Source organism: Strix uralensis, chromosome 11, assembly GCF_047716275.1.
Source record: "Strix uralensis isolate ZFMK-TIS-50842 chromosome 11, bStrUra1, whole genome shotgun sequence".
Classification (NCBI taxonomy): Eukaryota; Metazoa; Chordata; class Aves; order Strigiformes; family Strigidae; genus Strix; species Strix uralensis.
Genome location: NC_133982.1, coordinates 20,572,507 through 20,595,585, shown reverse-complemented (window position 1 = coordinate 20,595,585; position 23,079 = coordinate 20,572,507). Strand labels below are relative to the sequence as shown.

At 37.2% G+C, this 23,079-nt stretch overlaps 1 protein-coding gene across 1 annotated transcript in view; it reads left to right on the top strand.

Moving 5' to 3' along the window:
- Window positions 1-23,079, top strand: part of ADAMTSL3 (ADAMTS like 3) — a 186,911-nt gene that overhangs the window by 77,403 nt on the left and 86,429 nt on the right. Inside the window, exons 3-5 of the mRNA XM_074880017.1 lie at window positions 7,937-8,064; window positions 10,397-10,442; window positions 17,175-17,411. Of these exons, the coding sequence (XP_074736118.1) occupies window positions 7,937-8,064; window positions 10,397-10,442; window positions 17,175-17,411 (411 nt within the window). The remainder of the gene's footprint in view (window positions 1-7,936; window positions 8,065-10,396; window positions 10,443-17,174; window positions 17,412-23,079) is intronic.

Genomic DNA, 23,079 nt, shown 5'->3' with positions numbered 1-23,079 from the left:
AGAGAAGCATGGACTTCTTGCCTGACTATTTGGATATCACCAAAGTTGTTTATTAGCCTTCCTCCCTGTTCTCAGGACCTAAGATATTCTTTATGTTCTAATACTGGTAAATGTGGAATAATATTTACCATCGTAGATAAGGCAGATACAGGGTTCATATGGCTTGAGTTGGGCAAGCATGAATGAAAACCTGGGCAACTAAGTCTGGATTGTCAGGTGCATTGTCAGTGACGTGTATTTCTGGGACACACTTATAAGGGTTTTTAAAGGGATTTCTCTCTTTCCTATACATTTATCTGTCAAAATAGTAACTTATGGAATATAACCCAAGAAAATAAAAGAGATTGCTGTTGTCCAGAGGAGAGGACAGAGGCAAGTGCTCCTCTTGTAAAAGTTAGTTATGTAATAAAAATGTACCCTGGGACTTCAGTGTAGGTCATCAAAACCTGTCAGCAGAGAGTAAAGCTAGAGTTGTCTGTGTGTTTTTTTTAAACTCATCTGAACAATGTAGTTAACTCAGAAATTGAAAAATATCAACTTAATTATGTTTTAACTACTTCAGTGCTGATTACTCTTAGCCAGAATGTGTAGGTGCTGACCTTAGCTATTTTTAGATGCAGAAATTACCGCTGGAGTCGGGTATACTAATGCAGTTGCTTTCTGCTTGGAGTTGTTAGGGTGGGAACCACGATTCCTTCTTCATGCCCACAAATTCCGTGTTCCCTCTGTTACTGCTCACAAAGAAGGAAGGAGGTGATACAGACTCTTTTCAGTGCCAAAAGCCTCAGCTAGCTCATAGGTGCCAAACAGCCAAGCAACATTTCATCCCTTCCTGGATGCCAAAAGCCTCAAGTATCCCTGCTCCACCTGCCAAAACCTCCAACTTTGTCCTGACAACTCCTGCAGTGCAGGCCTGTGTTGTCAATATGAAATTTTGCAACACACTGACAATGGAAAATCTGGATGCAGTATAATACTGAAAAACATGCTGGGATTAGCCTTCAGTTTAGTATGAAAATGAATTACACTGTAAATATTTCCTGTGTGTGACTCTTTTGCATGTTTTATTTTCCAAAACTTGAATTTGAATTTATTCAAAACTGCTGTAGAATGAAAATATGTTGCAGAATTCAACACTGAGAGCTCTAAACTATATCTGAGCCCCCAGATGTATTCCTTCATGTAGCTGAGTAAGTCCATCATCTGCCTTTTGGCTCATTTCTTGCTGGTGATTCTCCTGGTCTGTCACTGAGCTTTACCAGCTTGTGTTTCTGAAATGCTGTTTTTGTTACCAGGCACAGATTCCATTCTGTAGTGAGTTCGTAGTGCATGGACACCCTTACACAGTTGCAAGGCCAAGTGCAAGGAAGAGTTAATGTGACTAAAATAATCTTAGTAATATTAATTACTTCTAAATGTCTGCTTAAAATAGCTGCATTTACTCCCAGGTGTTTTTTATCAGTCTAAACTAATAATTCATTGTTTTTTCTCCAGGATTTTATAATTCCAGATACATCCTTTTTAACATACAGAATAATATATAATTTGGTACATACAAGTAAAAGATTTATTAAATTTAATGAAACAAGTGGAAGTTTTTCTGCTAAAATCAGGTAATGCAAGATCTTGTTAATAATTCTTACTTGTCTGGAAATAAGTTTTGACTGTTCTATTTAGTTGCGGCCACAACTGAAATAGTGTTTCCTAAACCTGTAATCTGCATTCTACACCTTAGATTGTACAAAATAGAGGTGCAAATCGGTTTTGTATGTGACTTTAGCAGGGAAAGAGATTTGTAGTATAGTTTGTCGCAAAGCCATAGACATAACAGCCAGAGTTAAAAGTGAAGGATCCAGTTCTGAGGCTGAACAGCATATCCAGTGATTATCTGCAGGTAAATACTTGTTCTTTCAGTTATGCACTCTGCTCATGGATACAGTCAACAGTGCAATTTGATACCTTTTCCACCAAGTGTAGTGTCTGGAAAGAAGAATCTGGGAAAACACCTCACAGAGCTACTCAGGCAGGATATTTTCCCTTCAGTGCCGTAATTCCTTGTGCTACCTCTGTTTGTAGGTATGAGGAGAAGAAAATGGAATAGTGCAGTGCTGTGCATGAAGATTAGTGAACAGCAACATAACCTTGTGCTTTGGAAGACTCTGAAAGTCAGGATGGCGTTAATAGTATTTATGGGTTGTGAGAGTGGGAAGATGAAATAAAAAGGAAATGCTTCATCTCTGTTCAAAATACCATCAAGGATGAAATTCACTCCTGGGAAAAGGGCCAGTACTGAACTTTGGGTATTGCTTAATTTAGGCCTTCAGTGGGACCAAAGTGGTGTTTATGCCGTTCAATAGGTTCTTTCACTTGGATGAATTTAATCTGAAGAATCTAAATTTTGTATGGAGAAATTTAGTTATATGCAATGTGTTATTAAAGAGCAATATAATATAGTTGTGCCAATGTAACTCCTTATGGGGATTCTCTTTTGGAGTTTGGCATGCCTTTTTGAATTAATACAAACCACTTCGATAAGAAGCCATGAGAAAAACCAAAGAACATTCAGCTGGAGAGCTGCAGTGACATTGGCATAGTAGCAGATATATTGGTAAATATTCCTGCTTAACCAAGTCCTTACTTGTTATGGCAAAGTCTTGTTTTGTGAGCCACATCTCTAACCTGTTGGAGTAGAGCATTTTATATATCCATTCTGCCCTAGGCATGGTCTGCATTGGTAGATGCTGCCCAAAGGTTACACTGAGAACCTGACAGAACTGGGCACCCTGCTCTGGGGAAGTGCTCAGGGGCATGTCACAGGGCAGAATTTGGGCTAGTCTGTGTTGTGATACCTACATGGCAGAGGGGCTGTCACTTGGGGACTCTTGCAGATGAATCTGAGTGGTGGGTCTCTTAAGTTTCTTTCATTACACATTCTGTAACAGTAATTCTTATGTGTCAAATGCTATGTACTTGGCTTGTGTTTGCATTTAAAGCAAAAAATGTATGTTAAAAACCTCGGAAAACAAACATTTAAGGTATCAGAGCATTTCTGTTGAGAAGCTGAATCTTTGTTACACTGAATGCTAAACATTTACATATCCAAGCCTTATGTAATGGATGTCTGAAGAATAATAAAACTGCATAAACTGACCTTCATTCTCTGGCACCACATCTCCTTTGAAGTCTGCATGACCAAATTCAAGACAATTATGTCATCCTTCATAACAGCCAAACAAAAGTTTGGCCGAATAATAATTTTTCTCCATACAACAGCACTGTGTTTGATTTTTGTAATGTGTGTCAATGTAGCTGTTGTTATTTACTGGGTGTTACAAGTGACAGTAAAAATCCCCTTGTTTTAGATTAATGATCAGCCCTGGTAACATCTGGATTTCATTTATTTTACCTCAGTGCCCACTTCTGCTATACTTAGTTACCTTGAATACTACATTGCAAGGCAAGTATGGCCTGAAAACAAACACACACACACACACACACAGATAATTTGCAGAACATGGTGTTACAGTATGTGGCAGAAGCAAAACAGAGCCCTGGATAGAAGAAGGGAAACTGATACTAATGTTTTCCCCCTGTCCAAATCTACCAGTACCACACTTTCAGTCAAATTCTCCATGTACAGGGCTGCCTCTGTCAGTTAAGGGTTGTCAGCAGAGACTCAGGTTGCACATTACTGGGCCGCAGACCTTGAGGAAACCTTGCTATACTGTCATCTCAGTCTTTGAGACACTGCCTATGTCACCAAGTGTTTCAGAACTTGTAGTTTATTTTCTCCCATCCCCTAAGTCAAGTGATGCTTGCCCAGGCCTATGTGCAGTGTCATGACTTACTCTTTTTTTACTTTCAAAATGAATTATAGATTGGGGACAAAGATTGGGATGAAATATTTGAAACTACCTTTATCATATAAACTGGATTAATTTCTACAGAGAACATTATATGGGTTCTTAAATATTGCTTTGAATGCAATGCTTGCATCTAACCCAGCGTTCACAAGTGATGCTTTTGGAATGGCTACAACTCCCACTAGCATAGCTGGATCCAGTGGAAGTGTGATGCCTTTTGCCATCTAGTTCTACGTAAAGAGCAGCAAATCATCTAGGTTGTGTTTATAGCTGTTTTAAGTTATTTTATCTGGATTCACTACAGCATTTGTGTCTTTATCTGATCATGTTACATCATGAGTACACATGTGCATGTACATGCACATTTATGTATATAGATATAAACATACTTTCACAACAAATATGTTAAATGTAGATGTTGCACTTCAACTGTTGCAAAATTAAACCACTAAAGGAAAAACACTTTCATTCTAATATGTTTCAGCAAAGCTTCACTGCTGAACCATGTTAAAATTATGACTGAAGACAATAAAAACATGAAAAATTGAAGTTAAGAAGCAAACCGTGAATACAATCCTGAGGTACAATAATACCCTTTTGTGCCCAATTGCAATTAGCTCTTGATTTAATTCCTAAATGAACTTCCAAGGTTTTGTTGGTTTAAATCATGATGTTGATGATCTTTTCCTTATTTTACTTCAATTTGGTACCATGGTGTAGACAAATGTAATATGTAGAGCTTATGAAACCAGACAGCTAGTAAATCAGTATTATTTTGCTAGTAAATTACTAAGCCAGTGCAAGCTGCTTTTAACTCTTTCCCATGGGACAAATAGTTTGAACTAGCTGGAGTTTAAATCAACACTGTGGGCACTGAATTATTCAATGATTCTGAAGAAGGCTTTGTTGGCATAAACTTCTGCTTTGATCATCCTAGTATTTACAGCTTTTTAATTAGATACAGTTCAGAACAATGGCTTTTATCAAAGCACTTTGGTAAGTGAACAACTGGACATTGTTTAGGGCTTTAGATGACATTCTGTCTGTTAATATCATGTGGCTGGTTTTAATACAATGATGAAGTTAGGATTATTTTAGGCATTGTCACTGCTTTGTCAAAAGAAACTAGCTATTCTAAAAGAGAGATTGGCATGTATTGCTTTTTTAATATCATAAATTTAATTTCTCAACTTATTAAAAATGAATCATTTGCTTTAGGATTAGAGAGGACAAACTTTAATTTTGTACTCATAAATTTGAAAGAAGTCTCTTTTGTTCATCTTTACTTACTTTCATGTGCTGAGTGATTTGTTGGGAAGTGCTGAGCTCTTTTTGCTCAAGATTGAAGGCAGTTGGTTCTATTTTCAGTGTCAGACATTTCAGAGTTGGCTTCTGATGTAAAGTAAACCCAACGCCAGCGTGAAAATTCCTCAGGGATCTTGGCAGAGCTGGGCTCTATCGTTTCTGGAACAGTAGATTGGCCTAAGTACACTTTTAAAGCTTTACAGTAAGTGTAAAATTTGTAAACTTAGGGGAGCAAGAAAGTTAAGGAGCCACTGATACGTTTAGACCAACTTCTGCAGATTACTGTTCAAATGGAGATAGTTTATTCTCTAATTATCATATTTCTTTTGACAAGTTTTTTGTGAAAGGTATGGAAAAGTTGGAAATTGCTGACATTTGTTAGCTGCTTGACTATGGGGAGTAGTGCTATTATACTAGATCTGCCTACTCTTATTAATGCCTTTAAAATGCGTTTGAGTGGTCCTTAGTTCTGTGTAAGTGTAGCTAAGTTTAACAATTTGCCATTTGGGTTTCTAAAATGATACTTGTTCCATAGTTATACTTACAACTGCGGTGTGAATGCATCCTAATTGTAACAGCTCACTCACAGACACAGCCCAGTTTTCTCAAGTTCTGTGGCACGTGATTTTTTTTAATTTTTTTTTTTTTTTTTACTATAATATTTAGGAGAAAATACTTTTGCCTACACAGCATGGTATTGAGTCATATTCCTTGTGCTATTTTGAAAGTGTTTTTTTTTTTGTTTGCGTTTTCACTTCAAGCTTGGTAGGCTTTTATCTGAGTCAACTTTCTCCGTGGCTAAAGATGAGCTGACTTCATCTGTACTGTTGAATTTAAGGAGAGTTATGTATATTTTTCCCCTTGTACCATAGAATTTGAATTACACATCTCTCACTTCTAAATCACTTCTGTGAGGCATTTTGAAAGAAAATAGGACTGAATCTTGTTCTCATGAGCTTAAGTTATTTCTTAGAGAAAATATGGATTACTAAAATGTATTCATCTGGTTTAGTATAAGGATATATACTAATCTCTTGCTCTTCTCTGAATCTAGTCACTCATGAAAATCTTTTCAGCATTTAAAAAAATTTTTTTTTTTTTGGCACTTATGAAGACTTAAATGTTTACTCGAATGCAGTTTGTTTAGTAATGTTTTTATCTCTTTGCATTAAGTTTGCTGACAGATAGCCCTTCGGTTGGTGTTTCTATGTGCTTGTTTTTGGAAGAGGGAGTAAAGATTCTGAAACACCATCTGATTAAGTTGTGCCTTCCTGTGGTGTCAAAAATAAAATAGTCATGTGAAGGTAGTGCCTTTGTTTATCTATCTGAGGTCTGCTTGTATGCCCACTGAAGTGAATGGGAATAAAAAATTTGCTGTATAAAAAGTTGGTTTGGTAAAGCTTGGATGAACTCTTCATGTCTTCTCATTTGCGATTGTATTGGGGCAGAGTAGATATTGGTCAATATTCTCTGTCACCTGAGATAAATGACTTGCCTCATTTTATCCACAATATTACTTTCATTCATAATTATGTTAACAGCATTACATTAGTATATTGGCAGTAGTTTATGTATGTGCAAACTCTATTACCATGGTGGTTAGAGAAATTGGTGTTTTCATCTCAGTGTGGGTGGAAGTTAGGGTTCTAAAAATCTTAATTTCTTTATGATAACAGGCCCATCGTATGTCTGGCAACTCTCAGGGAATCGTTCCGTTTGACATTTTGTTATAAAAATCGGCGCATGTTTTTTCAAGAGAGAAATTTTAAAGGTTGCAGGACAGAGGAATGAAAGTAGGATGTAAATGGAACAGCTGCTGAACAATTGTAGTGAAGTCAAAGAAATTCTTGGGGAAATCCTGAATTTGATTTCCCTATGCTTTCTTCATGAAGAAAATCAAACACCAAAAAGTACTCTTTTATAGCAGGACATTATTTATTATTTATTTTAATATTGAACTATTGTGCTAAGCTACTGTGTTCTAAAATGTTTTGAGAATTTTCTCTGGGAAATACCAATTTTCTTAAACAGGATATCATGCAAGTGAAAAATGATATTTTTAAGGGGTCAAACAGAATTTTGGTTTTTGTCACAAATCTTTAATTTTTGTATTTATTGTGTCTCGTAATAATGTTTTTGAAACCTGTGTAAGTGAATTTAAGCTTAAATCAGTGTTTAACTGCTGTAGCCTGAAAATCACTCTTTATGCCTTTCTCCCCAATCTCTTTCAAATTAATAGCACTTTTTATAATGAAGTTATACTCTTGATTTGCTTCCCTGATTGCAATTCTGGGCATGCACTTTATGAAAGATTTGAGGTGCTTAATTTCTGTACTACTGCTGAGTGCAGGCACACGTTAGGAGGTAAAAGGAGACTTTCATCCTCTCAGTAGTCCTGGATATGAACCTCCTTTGGTCAGGATTTTGGAAAGTCCAGCAGCCTGCTCAGAACATGATGCCTGGTCTGGCTGCCTGAGGTCAGTTGTGCAGTTCCTACACGGTGTGCTGGACATACGTATGTTTGGAATGACAGTGTATTTGGACATATCAGTCTGTTGCCAGAAGGCAATGCATCAGATAGACCGTATCTCCGAAGACTCTTGCTTCCTTTCCCATGTAATTGTTATATATTAAAATAGTAAATAAATTTGAGATACTGTAAATAAGCAGCAAAGTAACATACTCAGTACTGTTGATGTCAAGCAGTAAAACATGTACCAAATCAATTTATGGGTTTTTTTTCCTCCTCCATTCTTCATTTTTTGCAGACCTCCAGAATTACCCGCTCTGATGAAGATAAGGATGGCTCCTGGGATGCCTGGGGGGCCTGGAGTGATTGCTCACGGACCTGTGGGGGGGGAGCCTCTTACTCGCTGAGGAGATGTTTAAATGGCAGGTAAGCCACATGCTTATGTGTATTTATTCTTCTGCAGCTCTGCTATATTTCCCTGTCCTCTGATGGTGTCTATAGAGAAGCATTGTTGCTTCTCTTTCTGGAATGAAGTGCTGTGTACAGATCGAGTGTTATGTAATCCTGCTTTTAATATATTTTCATAATATATTAAATGTCTGAGCCTTCAACTCTAATAGAACTTTAGCGTGCTGTTAAATATGATTGTGGAATAACAAGAATGATTTATTTAGTACAGTCAAATACTGAGAGATGTCCCTGTGAATGGTGAGTTGCCTGCATAAAAATTAGCCTGCACTGGAACATTACTTGAAATAATGCTTAGGTGCAGGCTCCTCAATGTCTTCCCTGTAGTAAAAAACAAGTGACTTACTCTACATATAGATGTATCAAATGCTGCTTTCTGTTAGGAAACTTTTCCTCTGCCAGTTCTTTCTATGCAGTGGTCCTGGTGGCCATATGTTTTCGTGGATAAGCCTCAGTGTAGCTTGAAGAGAACAGTGTATGTGGTAAAAACAATTTACCTCAGTAGTAAAGCTGGGCTAATGTAGGACTTGTTGCTACAATCCTAAAAGTATGAGTAATGCAATAAGCTTTTAGTCAGGCGAGAAGAGATCCCAACCAGCTTAGAAGCATCTGTGCTGGCGTCCATAATTGCTTGCTTGAATTATTCTTAAACGTTTTAAAACTGCTGATCATGTTTAAATTTATATTTTGTTGAGATTTTTTTTAATTAAATGCAATATCGCCCAGGAAATCATTTTTTCTTAAAGAAGGCTTGTAGTGTGATATGCTACTTAAGTGCAAACTGTATGAAATACATAGCTAAAGATGATTGATTAAAACACTGCCTGTTTCTTTTAGTGTAAAATGCACAAAGATTTTTGAGAAAAGTAATATTTCCAGCCGTGATATTCTAGCAGTGTGTTAGGGATTGTGAAACGAGCTCAATAAATTGTAGCAATATAAATTCCACAGTGGTTTTATTAATATTTTTAATGTGTTCCCCTGTGAAAAACATGTGTTTTCCATACCTTGACAAATGTGTAGTTTTAAAGTTTTTTCTGTGTTTTATTATTGTTGTAATGTTCAGGAAATGCGCAATTGTGAAACAAAGTTTTCACATTTGTATGTATCATAAACATTTTTAACTTGCACATTGTGATACACTCATTCTTGCAAAAGATTGGAAATTTGAGACGTGTAATTTGAGTTTGGAGAGATGTACCTTCAGTTGAGCTGGTTGAATTCTTGCTCTAGGAATCCATTGCTTTTTCCTTTTCAAATGATATTTTTCAATCCCTCACACATATTAAAGAATTTTTTAATATTTGCAATAAATTTTCATGCAAAATGTGGAAAATTTAGTCCGAGCTGTAAATTACCAGCTATACATTCATGCATTTTTTAATGTAAGGCAGGTCTTTTTGGTATGAAGGGATTATTCCAAAACACTATCCCTGATTTTAGAGACATCACTAATTATAATTTCCTGTAAAGTAGTTTCAAATATGTTTTCAGTTCTTTCAAGGGGCTGATTTTGCCATTCTTAAGAAGAAGAATATTTTACCCCGTGCAAAAGTGCCGGTCAGTTCTTGAGAAGTTTGGCAAACTGTCCCTAAAGAAAGTGTGACACCCACACATCCTCATATTTATGAGACCACAATAAATAATCATGACTTTGCTGAGGATCTGAGTTGCCTGGATTTCAGGATTCACATGCATTGGGCACCTTAGAAATGCATGCAGTCCATGAGAATTATATTTCGTTTAAAATTATGAATTCTGCTCATGTGGCTTTGGTTCAGTAAAATTACATGCTGTTCTTCAAAAGTATTGCGTTGTTTTTTGGGAGAAAGGAAAAGTTTGAGGCTGCTTTTCCTTTCCTAAACAAAATAGGAGAAAGGGAAATTAATGCTCATTAGCCCTATGTGTCATTTAAGGATTGCTTAGATATTCTGATCCTCTTTTCCTCTGGGTTACATCCTGTGGATTAGAAGTAGCTTTGCTGAAGTCAGCATAGATCAGGTTTAGGGATGCCTTGTGAAATCTTTTTCACAAAATAAATGTGTTTTTCATAAGGTTTGCAGTAAATTGGGCTTACAGGGAAAGCCACACGTTCTTTGCTGAAGAGAGACAGCAGTGTAACCTGTTGAGTCCCCAGATCCCCTTTGCATTTAAACCTTGTATTTTGAGTCCAAATTATGGTAGGGCGGTAGCAATAAAAGTCTAATTTTCAAGAGAGTAGCTAGCAGTGAAACAGGCAGGGTTGTGTTTTGCTGTTATGCAGTGTAACCATTTTTACTCTGTTTTTCAGGAACTGTGAAGGTCGGAATATTCGATACAAAACCTGCAGTAGTAATGTGAGTCTGGACTTTAATCCTATTTTACTTATTCAAACAATATGTTAAAGTTTAAGAAATGCTGCTTCTTGTTTAAAACCTTATGGTGTGTAATTTTCTTTCCATCATTATTACCATTTTTAAAGATTTCAGTCTGCATGACACCACGAGGTCTCAAATTTAGGCTTCCCAAATGGACATTTTCTTTTGAAATTACAGTGCCAATTGTGATTCAGAATGTTTTATATCGTTTATTAGGAAAGTTACACATTTTTGAGGATTAAAAAAATCAGTTCTCATCTTAAACTAGCAAGTGCTGTTCCTGGGGGTGTAGTCTTTCAGATGAAGCATTAAACTGAGCTGCTGATCATTTGTGATCATTAATGGTACAGTGGCACTCTTCACATGAGCAAAGAGGTTAACTGCCTGTGCTCCTTTCAAATCTTAAACTGGATAATTACTCTTTATATTCCCTCTGTTTGCCTAAGCCCAAATCTTTATATGTCTGTATGCAAAAGCATGTCTGTTCAAGGTGTGCAGCTCATGCAGGACTTTGTGATACCACTGATCAACAGACCATGTGTACAGACCCAATAAGTCACGATGGTTTATGGTCAGCAGTCACCCCCTTGCACGGGTTTCCTTACAGTACAATGTGACATTCATATAATCCCATTCCAGAAAAGAGAGAAGGTAACTAAGTAATTAAAGCAAAAGCCTAATTTTTTATTATTATTTATTTTATTTTTTTTTTTTACTGTGGTGCATTTGATTAGTCTGCTTCTGCCTCTGGGAGAAAGGCAGCAATTTTCACACAAATAGCCCTTAAAAGGTGAGGCCTGCGGTTCCCTTGGGTTGAAATATACCCAGGCACAAGCAGGTGATACTCATGTCATTGCCAACCTGTGATTTCTGCCAGCAGCGGGCAGCTGTAAAGTATGACATGTTCTCCTTAGGAGGCCTGATACTGGAAGTTGCCCAGTAAATATGTTGAATCAGTGTATCTCCTGGGAGAACTGACCATTCACTAGTTTACCACTAGTTTCTCATGTGCCAGTTGGCTTCTGCCCTTCTCAAGAACAAGGCTTGCTAGAACCTTGAATTGCTGTAACACTCCACTCCTCAGTGTTGGATGGATTTTCCACCACAGCGGCTCACAGCCTAAGTTTCTGCTGGCAGAGGCTAGTGGAAGTGATTAATGAATCAGGCCCAGTGCATGCAAAAATCAGATTCTGGAGGCAAACCCTGCCACTTGCCCTTTCAGAAGAAAAGGCCTAGCAGCTTTGTGCACAGTGGCCCTAGCTCATAAATCAAAATGCCACATGCAAAAAATACTATAATCTTTTAAAGCTATGCAGTAAACTAAATTGCAGCCAGACAGTATGTAAGCAGTAAACAAACTGCCACTGGAAAATCTTACTTACTGCATTCCTTATCTAGGTATCTAGTTGTATGCATTGTATACATTAATGACTTCTGATTGCTTGATCCCGTGCACTGCAGCTTCCTATGCAACAGTACAAATAAGTCAACATAGTGAAAACTACCCCGTGTACAGATAAAGGAGAAAGAAGAGATCAATTTGGGCATATTTTCTTTTTTTAAGCAGAGGTCTTACATGCTTTTAGGATATGTAAGAACAGTTGTGGATACTGTTCATTTTAAGGATTATGAAGTATAAATCTGATGGAAATGAAGGCGCTCTATGCTTCAGCATAGAGAAAATTAAGATGATTACCATATCCTTTCTGAACTCCCAGGGAGTTTTTCTGAAGTCACCGGGGCCTGTTTTTTAAATTTAGGACTTATTTTAAAGCGATAAGTGGCAAGCCTTTTGTATGTGAGTCTGTTTGAATTTATGATGATTCAAATGTTAATTTCCAGACAGGAAGCTGCCTTTACAGTTCTGCTTTTGGGGCATGTCTGAAAGGGATCAGGTTTCCATTTCAGTTCAGATACAGCCAGAATCTCTCAGGAATGGTTTTTCCTAGATTATGGATCAGATAATGGAGAACTCCTGAGAAAAATATATTTCATGAGATTTCCACTGTTAATACAGTTGATCTTTGAATTTGATGTCACTGAATTTAAACCCAGTCTTAGACCTGATTTAACCTTGAAATGGGAGATTACACCTAATGTAAACCTGGGACTGCTAGGCCAGTTTTGTTTCAAATGATACAGTTTTTCCCAAAGTATTATTTCTAATGAATGTTTCTCACTTCAGGAGTAAAATTTTAGTTTGAAAATTAAGAGTTTAGACTAGCTTCTTTCCATATTAGTAGGTATTATTGTTAACCACATGAGACATTCAGTATATATACATTGTGTAAAGTTGTCTGCAAATGTAATTTTGCTACATGATACATTACACCACTAACATCTATATTGGGGAGTACAAATGAAGCACAACTTAATATGTGTGTCATTCTAATGAAAAGAACAAGAATCATTTTACCAGAAAATTGGTTTCATCTGGATTTGTAATAGAATAGTAGTAAGTTCATTGAACTCAAGCAGAGTTCCAGAGTAATATTAGTGATATTTCAATCAAAAAATTAATTCAAGGTCTTAGCAACAAAATAATTGCTGAGATTAAGGCATTCATATAGCCTGCTTATCTTTCTATCTGAACTGAGATGCCAGGTGCATGATTTCCTAAGACTGTGTGCATGCTTTCAGCTTTTCTTATAGAAACTTTAGAGAAATAAACTATATAAATGATTCATTATATGCTGTTCAATGAGATTTTCAGTCTTTTTTACCCCCCCCTTTTTTTATATTTCCATTTTTGTGTATACTGTTACATTCTAATGCTATGATGTGCACTATATGGAAGTGTTTAAGATAATCCTTTAGGGCCTATTCATCGAACAAGTTATTTGGGCCATTTCCCCATAAATTTCACATTCTTATGTGCCAAAAAGTCACTTATACATTTGCCAGAGTGACTCTTCTACAGTAAGAAAAAACACAATTTTGTAACAGATTTGCCCATGTTTAATTCCATTATAAACTTTTATTACATGCAGATAATGCTCACACTTGTTCAGTATATTCATCAGATTATTGTCCCAGCATCCCCTTCTTAACCAGCTCATTTATCCCATTTAGAAAATCTTGGCTGAACTGTGTCTACTTTAGTCCTATGTTTCACCTTGAGTTGCATAGTTTCTATCTAATCTGTTCATTTATTTATTTTATATTTATAATGCTGATGCACTGCATGGCTCTTGTGGCTAGGGTTTCTTGCTCTCAGGTATCTTGATTTTACAAAGGAGTGGCCTGAAAATTGCATAGGAAAAACACAGAACCTGAAGCTAATTTCAAAAAGAAAACAAAACAATGACTTCATTGGTTTTGGCTAGGTTTCAACAAAATGAGATTCAAAGAATAAAACTAGACAAAGGGCTAGACTTTCTTTGGTGTCATCATTTTTACTGGGAATTTTCTTGCCTTCTCTTTTGTGCTTTTTTCAGCAGAGTAATTGTTGGCAGGAGTCACAGGGTCTGATGCAACCTTCATATTTTGTACATGAACATTGCCTACAAAGATACAGATTTCCCAGGTTAGCTTTGTTTTCAAAGGCTAACAGTGCTCACTGCCAAGACTAAAATGATACATTTCATAAGAAACCAGCCCTTGAATGCAGTAGTTTTTAATCACCTGTCACAAAAAGAATGGGAATATATATATGTATTTTTAACCTGCATGGTAGTCATGTCTGAAGCATCTTTTTCAGATCTGTCTGTCTAATAATATGTTCATAAGTCATGTCATAAATACACTTTATTCCACTACAAGGTCTGGATGCGATTATTTTGCCAACATTTTCATGTATTAGATCTCATAGATACGTCTTCAGCTCCTTATGTAGTGTATGAACCTATGAACAGCCTGGCTGTGTTTGAGTGGATTGAGTGTAAGACAAAAACTATTGCTGCAATTAGGAAATCTGAGAAATCCTGAAATTAGTAGCAAAAATACTTAACAAGAAAAAATGTGGAAGCTTGAGAGGGAAGAGGGAATGATGGAATGAACTGATGTCTGAAACAGGTTAAAACCAAAATGACATGCAAACAGGACAAGGATTGGGGCCCATGTATCATTGTCTGACAGTGTGGCCTTGCCCACTTCCCAAACATGCTTCACCCTTGCCTACCTCTCCTGCATCTTGCCCCCCACCCCTTTTCCTTTCTATTATTTAACTCCCTCTCAGTTTTCTGACCCCCTCTAATGGAATTAACCTGAAGTTTACAAGTCCTCTTGTGTTTGGTTACATTCCTTTCTGTGCTTAGTTGTCTTTCTGTTTAGATTATAAACTCCCTTCTTTATACAAATATGTATTGTTCCCAGGAAAACAGGGATCTGAACTTGGTTGCCATCCAAATACTGATACAATGCAAATGATAATAATTTCAGCCCTTTGATATCCCTTTGTGATGCTCTTTTTATGCTCCTGCTTTTGAACACAGCTCAAACATAAAGCAGGTGGAACTGGTAGATGAATCGAGCTGCCAGGATCGCTTTGTCTTCTCTGAAGATGCCAAAACAGAATAGGGAGATGAGAATTCACTTGCTTTCAAGCAGCCAGGAAGCGAATGGAAGGAAGGAGCTGCATTGTGTTGAATCAATGAGAAACATACAGTAACCACAGATTGACATCCTGACATTGTGGTGTTTGTGTCTTGGCATTGCATCAACACCGAGTGATAATGAATTGTAACAACAGCCTGTCAAAACTCAGCCTAAGGCCATCGTTCTGCCTATTTTACAGATAGCTCTTTAATTCTTTGTGATGAAAATGTAGCTGTGCATGGCTGAATAACACTACTCCAAAATATTGCTTCTAACTTTACCTGAATCTAACTTCCACTTATTATTTTTATCCTTAGCTACTCCTCTGTTTGCAACAGTGGAAGGGAACCATATGGTATCCATATGAACTCTGAAGTCCTCTCTGCTTTTTAGACTTGCTATTGTGGAAAATGAGAGGTGACAGATAAGTCAGAGCCAAATTCTGCTCTCATTTACACCAGTGCAAACTTGGTGAATTTCTCAGGAGTGACACTGCAGGAAATAAGGGTGGTTTCTAACAGTATTTGCTTGATGTCTTTAGAAGCTCTCACTTGTGGGATTTTGCAGAGGTAAAACTCTCAAAGAATGACAGTAACTATAATTTCTCCTTATTCCTTCTTCCATCGTTTTATAGGGTTTTTTTAAAAAATACGGCTCCAACTAGAATTACCCCAGATTAAAAATAATACAAAATGAATCAACATCATTCAGAGTTATTCTCACTGTAAGGTGTAGCACTGGACAGAGTTGAAAAGCATTGCAGGGAATGCTCAGTGAATTGCTTGGTGCTCAGTTGCAAAAACCCCATGTGTTGATTAGTAGAGAGAACACTGATTTTAGAAGGTATTTTATGCAGACTACAAATAAACCAGAGATGTTTCTAGGTTACTGTTTCTGATGGTGAAAAAAAATCTAAGGCATTGACAAAGTATTAAGCTAATGCAGCGCCAACTTATCCGGATTCATATGAGCAAAACGGTGTCAGAACAACATTGCTGAGGGCATTGGACTGGAATTCAAATCTTTCTAATGTATGTTTTAATCTCAGTACTGTGTAATGCACTTACTATTTTGTTAGCTTTTTTTCAGGGAAGGTTCAGTTCACTGATAAGGATGAAGCTGTGTTCAGAATTAGTATTGTTAACTAATACTTAGTAATAAGTTCCACGAGTTCAGCTGTGGAAGAAAGATTCATCACAATCTTTCAGTCTTATATCCAATGAAAACAAAACTTTGTTAAAATCAGCCTCACATCTGGCTTATATGTGCAGTTGGAATTCTTGGAAGAATATCCTTTCAGTCTGGCATATGGACTGTTTGACACTGGACATACTTTCAAATGAAGTCTTTAGTGAGAAATTGTTTGACACACTAACTCCTTTGTCAGTACTTTACTAAAGTTATTTTTGAATAAATCAGTATTCATCTCCATTCCTGTCACCATAGTTTAATATTAACATCATTGTTTGGGTGTAATGCTTTATGTAGAAAAAATATTTTATTTCAAACAGTTCTCATATTTGGTCTTTCAGCTGTATATTCTGAGGCTGTGTATGGGAGGAGGGACGGAACTGTCTCATTAGAACTGGAACTATATAATCAATAGTTACCAATTTGCAGTACGTTATTTCAACAAAGTAAGCCTTACTGCTTCTATGAGGTGAAGGTGTTTTGTAATTAGACTAAAGGACTAAGTATTGAAAGTTCTGGTGTTTCTTCCTAATGCTGCTCTTCCCTTTCTGAGCAATACTGAACAATTAATCCTTAAGTGGAAAAAGCTGTTGAAAAGAGAAATATTAAATGTCAGACATCTCATTATAGTCACTTAAAATATATAGATTTTTTTAGAAGCTAATTCTTATTACAGAACCAGATTTTAAATGTACTACATAGTGTCATAAGAAGTAGCATTTTTAATTATTCTGTCATATCAGTAATGTTGATATTACTGGAATATGTGTACTGTTCTGTTATTTGCACTGCAAGCAATGGATTAAGAAACCTAAATTGTTTTAATACACACAGTAAAACTTTGCAGTATGGCATATTTGTCATAGCAGATCAGTTCTTGAACCAAGCCTCCCTGAATAGATTCTGTGTAATTCATCAGATAACTTTATTGCAAACGCAAAATATTCCTTTCTTAAAAAAATATTTACTTTGGTTTGTTTTTAGGACTGCCCTTCAGATGTTGGTGACTTTAGAGCACAACAGTGTTCAGCCTACAATGACGTCAAATACCAGGGACATTTTTATGAGTGGGTCCCTGTGTATAATGATCCTACTGCACCGTGTGCCCTGAAATGTCAAGCTCTCGGAAAGAACTTGATTGTGGAGCTTGCCCCAAAAGTATTAGATGGTACTCGTTGCAATATTGAATCCTTGGATATGTGCATCAGTGGAATATGCCAGGTATGCTTATGGTGTAAATCTAATTGTGACCTTTGTTGCCAGAGACTTTGCACATTAAGCGAGCACTTTTTGGTTATTTTTTGTCTTCATGTATCAGTTTATTTTTGATGTATCTGCAAGTACTGCCAAATGGACTGTAGATAACTTACCTTCTTCACAGAAGTTCCTGACTGCACACAGAAGTTCTTGCCTGCCTTAGCCATTGATATTTTTATAAATAAAAAGTCAATAACATTCACTCTTCTATTTATACATATAAAATTAATGAAACTAGTTATAGCTTTCTAACCTTTAGTATGTCTGTCAAGGTGTGATGAATTACATAGCCTTCCATTTCATTTTACTCCTTCTCTGAGTCTTATATCTTGTGAACTCTATGAAGGAGAAAATTTGATGTTTTATGGGATCCAGCCCAGAATGGCAAGTGTGAGTGCGTACGTCCATCTTGTATGTGTGAATGAGTATGAATTGATTGTTAGTGTATTTGTACTGGGAATCTACATTTCTAGATATATTTGTTATGTATTATTTATTCGAGTTATGCTATCAACTTTACACAGCTGGTGTAAAAACAGAGCTATAATATTTGAGGCTTGTCAGCTTTGCCCATGTCTTATTAGCAAAGAAATATCGCAATCTTAAGTTTTATGAACAGAACAATTTTATATAGAATGGATATGTTATTGCAATTAGTTTTCTTTCTCTGCAAATGGTTGTTGCTCTGTTAAATGCCTAAAATGTGTGTGACTCAAAAATGCAGGATATGGCCCAGTGAGCAAAATAGCTTCATTATAGGGGAAAATTTGACATATTTGGCAGAAGGCTGGTGCGTGGATTACAGCAACATTAATATATGATCTGGATGTTGCTGTGAGTTTTATGTGACTTCTATGTATACTGCAGTTCCAATACCAGTCATGCCAACACACAATGCATCTGCTGCCTCTGAAATAGAAGAAGAATTCCTTACAGTTTTCCTCTTCAAGAGACCACATTTGTCAGTAGTACTTCACAGTGGTGTCCAACAGTGTTCGTTACCTTGCACGTTTAAAATAGGATATACCTCTACAAACTCTGGAAACATTTGCCAAATAATACATTTCTTTTGCAACATTCTTAGTGATGTCTCCTCTTCTAATACAAGCTTTCACTCTGGAGGATGACAAAGCCTTTTGTAGGTGATACATCTACAGCAGCAGCCTTTCCTGTTCGTGTCCATTGCAGCACAGAAGTGTCATGCTGAATGTAACAGAGCTCTGGGTTTTTCAGGCTCTTGCTCAGAGTGCTGTGGGGTTTCCCGTGTTTCCCACAGTGACCTCAAACATCTACCATCATATATATATAGCATAAAATACACATATCATAAAATATACATATACTTTTATACATATATACATATGTATGAAATATACATAGCATAAAATTCTCTTTGTCTAGAGTAATTCCAATTGTGTGAAGAACAGTTGAAAGATATATTTAATAAGGCTGCCTTCAGTGTTTCTTGTTAGTATTTTGCAGTATTCATGTATATATCTGACCTCAAATGCTTGGAAATTTAAATAATCCATTTTTAAAATAAACCAGGTAGTGGCAGATGAAATGAATCATTCCAGAAGCAGGCACTTGAGCTTTTTTACACTGTTAATGAGAATCGATTGCTTTTCTCCATCTCTTCAATTTGTATTTTTTCATCATTTCTTCCAATTCCACAAAAACATTTTCCAGTGTGAGAGAGTAACTTCAGGGGAAAAAAAAAAAAAACAAACAGCCACCATGTTTAGGATGTGCCTTGTGCTGTGACTTACGCAGTTTGATGAATTTATAACTTAACCTCATAAGCTGTTAGATGCTTTCACTTTATTTCCTTTAAGTCTGGCTTTCCTTAAAACTGGCTATTGCTGAGGCATTTTTGCACAAAGGGAAAATTTCTCCTTTTTAAAGTCTATATTTGATAATTTAGTGTTGGATAATTTTATTGAGGTAAAAATAAGTCTCTGGTCATTTAAATAACCTTTTTCACTTTGTGGACTGTTTTGGGGGCAGAATAGAAAGGTTGGTTACTTGTGAAAGGGACTGCGGGAGGTTGGGGACTTCCTCAGAAACCGACACCGAGCTTTGTTGCTACTCCTGTTCAAGCAGGAAAAGAAAACAAATTGACATCTAATCTTTCCTGGAAAAATATGGTTATTTAGTCAACTGCTGTTGAGAGAGAGACAGCAAAATTGTGATTCTCCACAATTGTTGCTATAAGATCAGTCCGTTGGGTTCTGACATCTACTTGGCACAGCCTGCAAATAACTTGGCAAGTGTTTTTACAGTTAACTCATCTAAGTAAACATGTCATACTGCTGATGTGGATATCTTTGCTTTTATGCCTGCGAGCACCGAAGAGTTAGTATAAGGAGACTGGCTTCCCTGAGTCCCTTTCCCACTAGTGCTGGTTTTGCTCATTTATTGTCTCAAAGTTGGCAGGTTTTATAAGATTTCAGCTTCCCCTCCTCCCCCCACAACATGATTTCACTTTCATCTGTTTTCTTATTCTTGGTAAGGTAGAGCTGCATCACTATTCTGCCTCTTGGATTCTTGTTCAGACTCTCTCCTTGGCAGCATATGAATTTACAAGGACGGTGAGTTCCTCTTGTCCAGCTTCAATTCAGATTCTTTGTACTTCCCTTAACAAGCAGAATCAAACTAAATAATGCTCTGTCAAAGAAAATCGTGAGATGGCAAAACTGCTCTCTGGATTAGGAGTTTGAGGCTTCAGGGGAAGTAAAATGTAAAGGCAGTGGAGCAGGGAAAAGTTTATTGGGAAAGTTAATAAGATATTTTGGGGTTGCTTGAGGCTTCACTCAGCCAAACCATTTGATCATGTTTTAGTCTGCTACTGCAGTGCTTCTGTTACCAAAGCAAATATCTGGGGCTGGTGTGTTAAATGGGGACAGGTCAAAACTTCACTGCCGGGAGGATTTTCACACTTAACTTCTGATATTTTTCTAGTCTCTGCACAGCTCCCAACACATTTTTTCATATAATATATTCCTGCTGTGCCCATCTGTATGTGGGTGGAGACATTTAAAAACATCTGCATGTCAGACACATGTGTGGGCAACGTTTACCCAGTTACTCCGCCTGCTTTGGGGCCCTGCCTCTCCTTGTTTTTTGTTTTTAATTCATGCAGACCTGCTTTTTTCTACCAGAATGCAGAATGGGATGTTACTTGTGTCAGTACCTGAAATGGTTACAGTGATAATTTTCCTAATATGGAGTAATGTGTTTGAACAATAAATACACGCATCACCCAAAAAATCTGGAGTCCTAAGGAGCAGCCTGAGTAGTTCTGTCCTAGGCTGTCACAATTAGGTCAAAGATGATGTAAATCCTGCAGTGAACTTTCCATTTAGTGTCAGCAAGTTGTTTGTGTTCCAGAAAAGGCAGACACTACACTATGCTTTGTAGCATATGGCATAAATTTAGCTGACATCAGAACACGTCCCATATGTCAAGTGCAGTGCCATCAATTTCTGCCATGCTAGTTCTTTTCTGTCACATGTCATGGTATGGCAAGTAGGTATTTCCCTCGCTCGCCACCAAAGCACTCTTATGCTTGATGTAAATATCTGTTGGAGTTTTCACTGAAAACAATTTCTGTAAGATTTTGGAAGACTATTGCACTTTTTTTAATGAGCTTTGCTCATGCTTAAAACTTAAAATCATAGCAGATTGTTAATGTCTTCTGAATCTTGACTCCTTTTATTCTGGAGCTGCTTTCTCAAGGTGCTAATTTAAAGCATTTTGGGTAGTTTCCCTTTTGGTTCTGATAGATGCATCTTTTTGCCTGTAAATGTTTTAAAAGGACTGCCCAAGATGCATGGGAGGTTTGGTGTTCAGACACTTAGAAAGGAATGTTTCCTTTCCATCCAGTGTTACTGCAGACATAAAGCTGTGTTTCTCACACATTAGAGTAGTTAACTCTTGAATAGCAGTTTAAAAAGCACCTTTTTCTTTTCAAAATGAACACTTACAATCTATTTTTAATATTTAAAAACAAGAAAAAAATGTCCACATTGCCTTTTCCTCCTTCTCAGTCTTCAAACCTCGAGTAACTTATTCATGGGAAGAATTGATTTTGAGATAGCTCTAAGTCAGCCTGCAGAACATGCCATTCTTTCCTGGGTACCGTTAATTAGCAAACACATGGTACATCTTGGAGCATGGAGGAATTGCTGTGTACTCTGGACCTGTACCTTGCCCACATATTACTGCAGGCACCGGGGTTGGCAGGCTGGACCTTATCCACAGAGTCTAAGGGAGTTACTCATGTAGATCCAACAAAACTTTCTGGCTCTCAGAGCTGTGTATCAAAATCTTCATATGACTATGCATACATGTGACATATGTCATAAAAATGCAGAGAGTGGGGAGCTCCAGCTGCAATTCAGCTGGGAAATGTTGGTGGCTCTCCAGAAGTCCCACTGAAGGATGGGGCCATGCTGAAGCATGGGTTACCACAGCCTACGTAACCTGTTAGAATCACCCTCTGTAGCCTCAGTGAGTTGGTTTCCTTGCCTGATGGAGGCTCTTGGCACTGGCCGAGCCAGCAACTCGCATAGCCACCCTCTAAGGGCTGCACTTGCACCGCTTTTAGTGTCACAGTCCACCTGGGTATAGCAGTTCCCTTGTGATGATGTTGTTGGCAACTCAGAGGCATGCTTTTACTGCATGTAATAATAGGATACTCTCAGACACTGAAAAGGTCTTGTGGAATCACTTATTTTTATTTTGCAGCTGCCCACTGCTGCTAGAATCTGATGTCTCTCCAGATCTTGTCTTATTCTCCCTCCTACTGTTTCTTACAGAGAAATACTCCCTATAGGGATTTCTTACTGTCTAAGTTTATCCTTTCTTGTCAGATAAGTAGTGGCTTTCTTCTGATCTACAGTTTCTTATCTATATTTCTTTTTTCCTAAGTGATTCTCTCTGCCAAGTTTTGTTTTGTTTTAGTGAGCTTCATACAAATGCAATTTTACTTCCTAACCTAGCAAGTTCCTAAAGCATGTGAGCAGTGATAGAAAAACTCACAATTTGGGTGTCGTCTTGAACCTAGAGCCTTAGTAACCTTCAAATCTCCCAGTGCTAACTGCACCTTCATATAGCAAGTCAGACTTGGCTGGACACAGCCAGAAAAGCAGCAAATTTATCTGATTCCATATATTGATTTCTTTTTCGAAAGCATTCTCACAAACAAGAAGCCCAGTGGGAGTTTGTGTTCTATCCTCTGATTGTGTGTATGTGTATTTTTTAAAATGGAGACTGTGTGGGAAAGGGTACTTGTTCCCCTACTGGGTGGTCCTATAATCTCTTAGCTGCTCTAGCATGTGACAGATCCTGTACTAAGAGTTAAATGTTTTGGAAACACGTTGTTTTATTTGATAGAAGTGGATTTGCAGAATTGCAGAACACTCTTTAGCCTCTTGCCTTCAGATATAAAATATTTTCAGAAATATGTGGAAAGTCTTTTTAGGAGCCCTTTAGCATGCAATGAATTTTATGCACTGTATTTTTTATCTTCTGGGTTTTTTTATGGCTTTACATTCTTTTCGTCTGTATGGATGGCTGGGGAATTTGAGCATCGTGGTGTGTTTCCTCATGCCCATCATTCTGACGTATT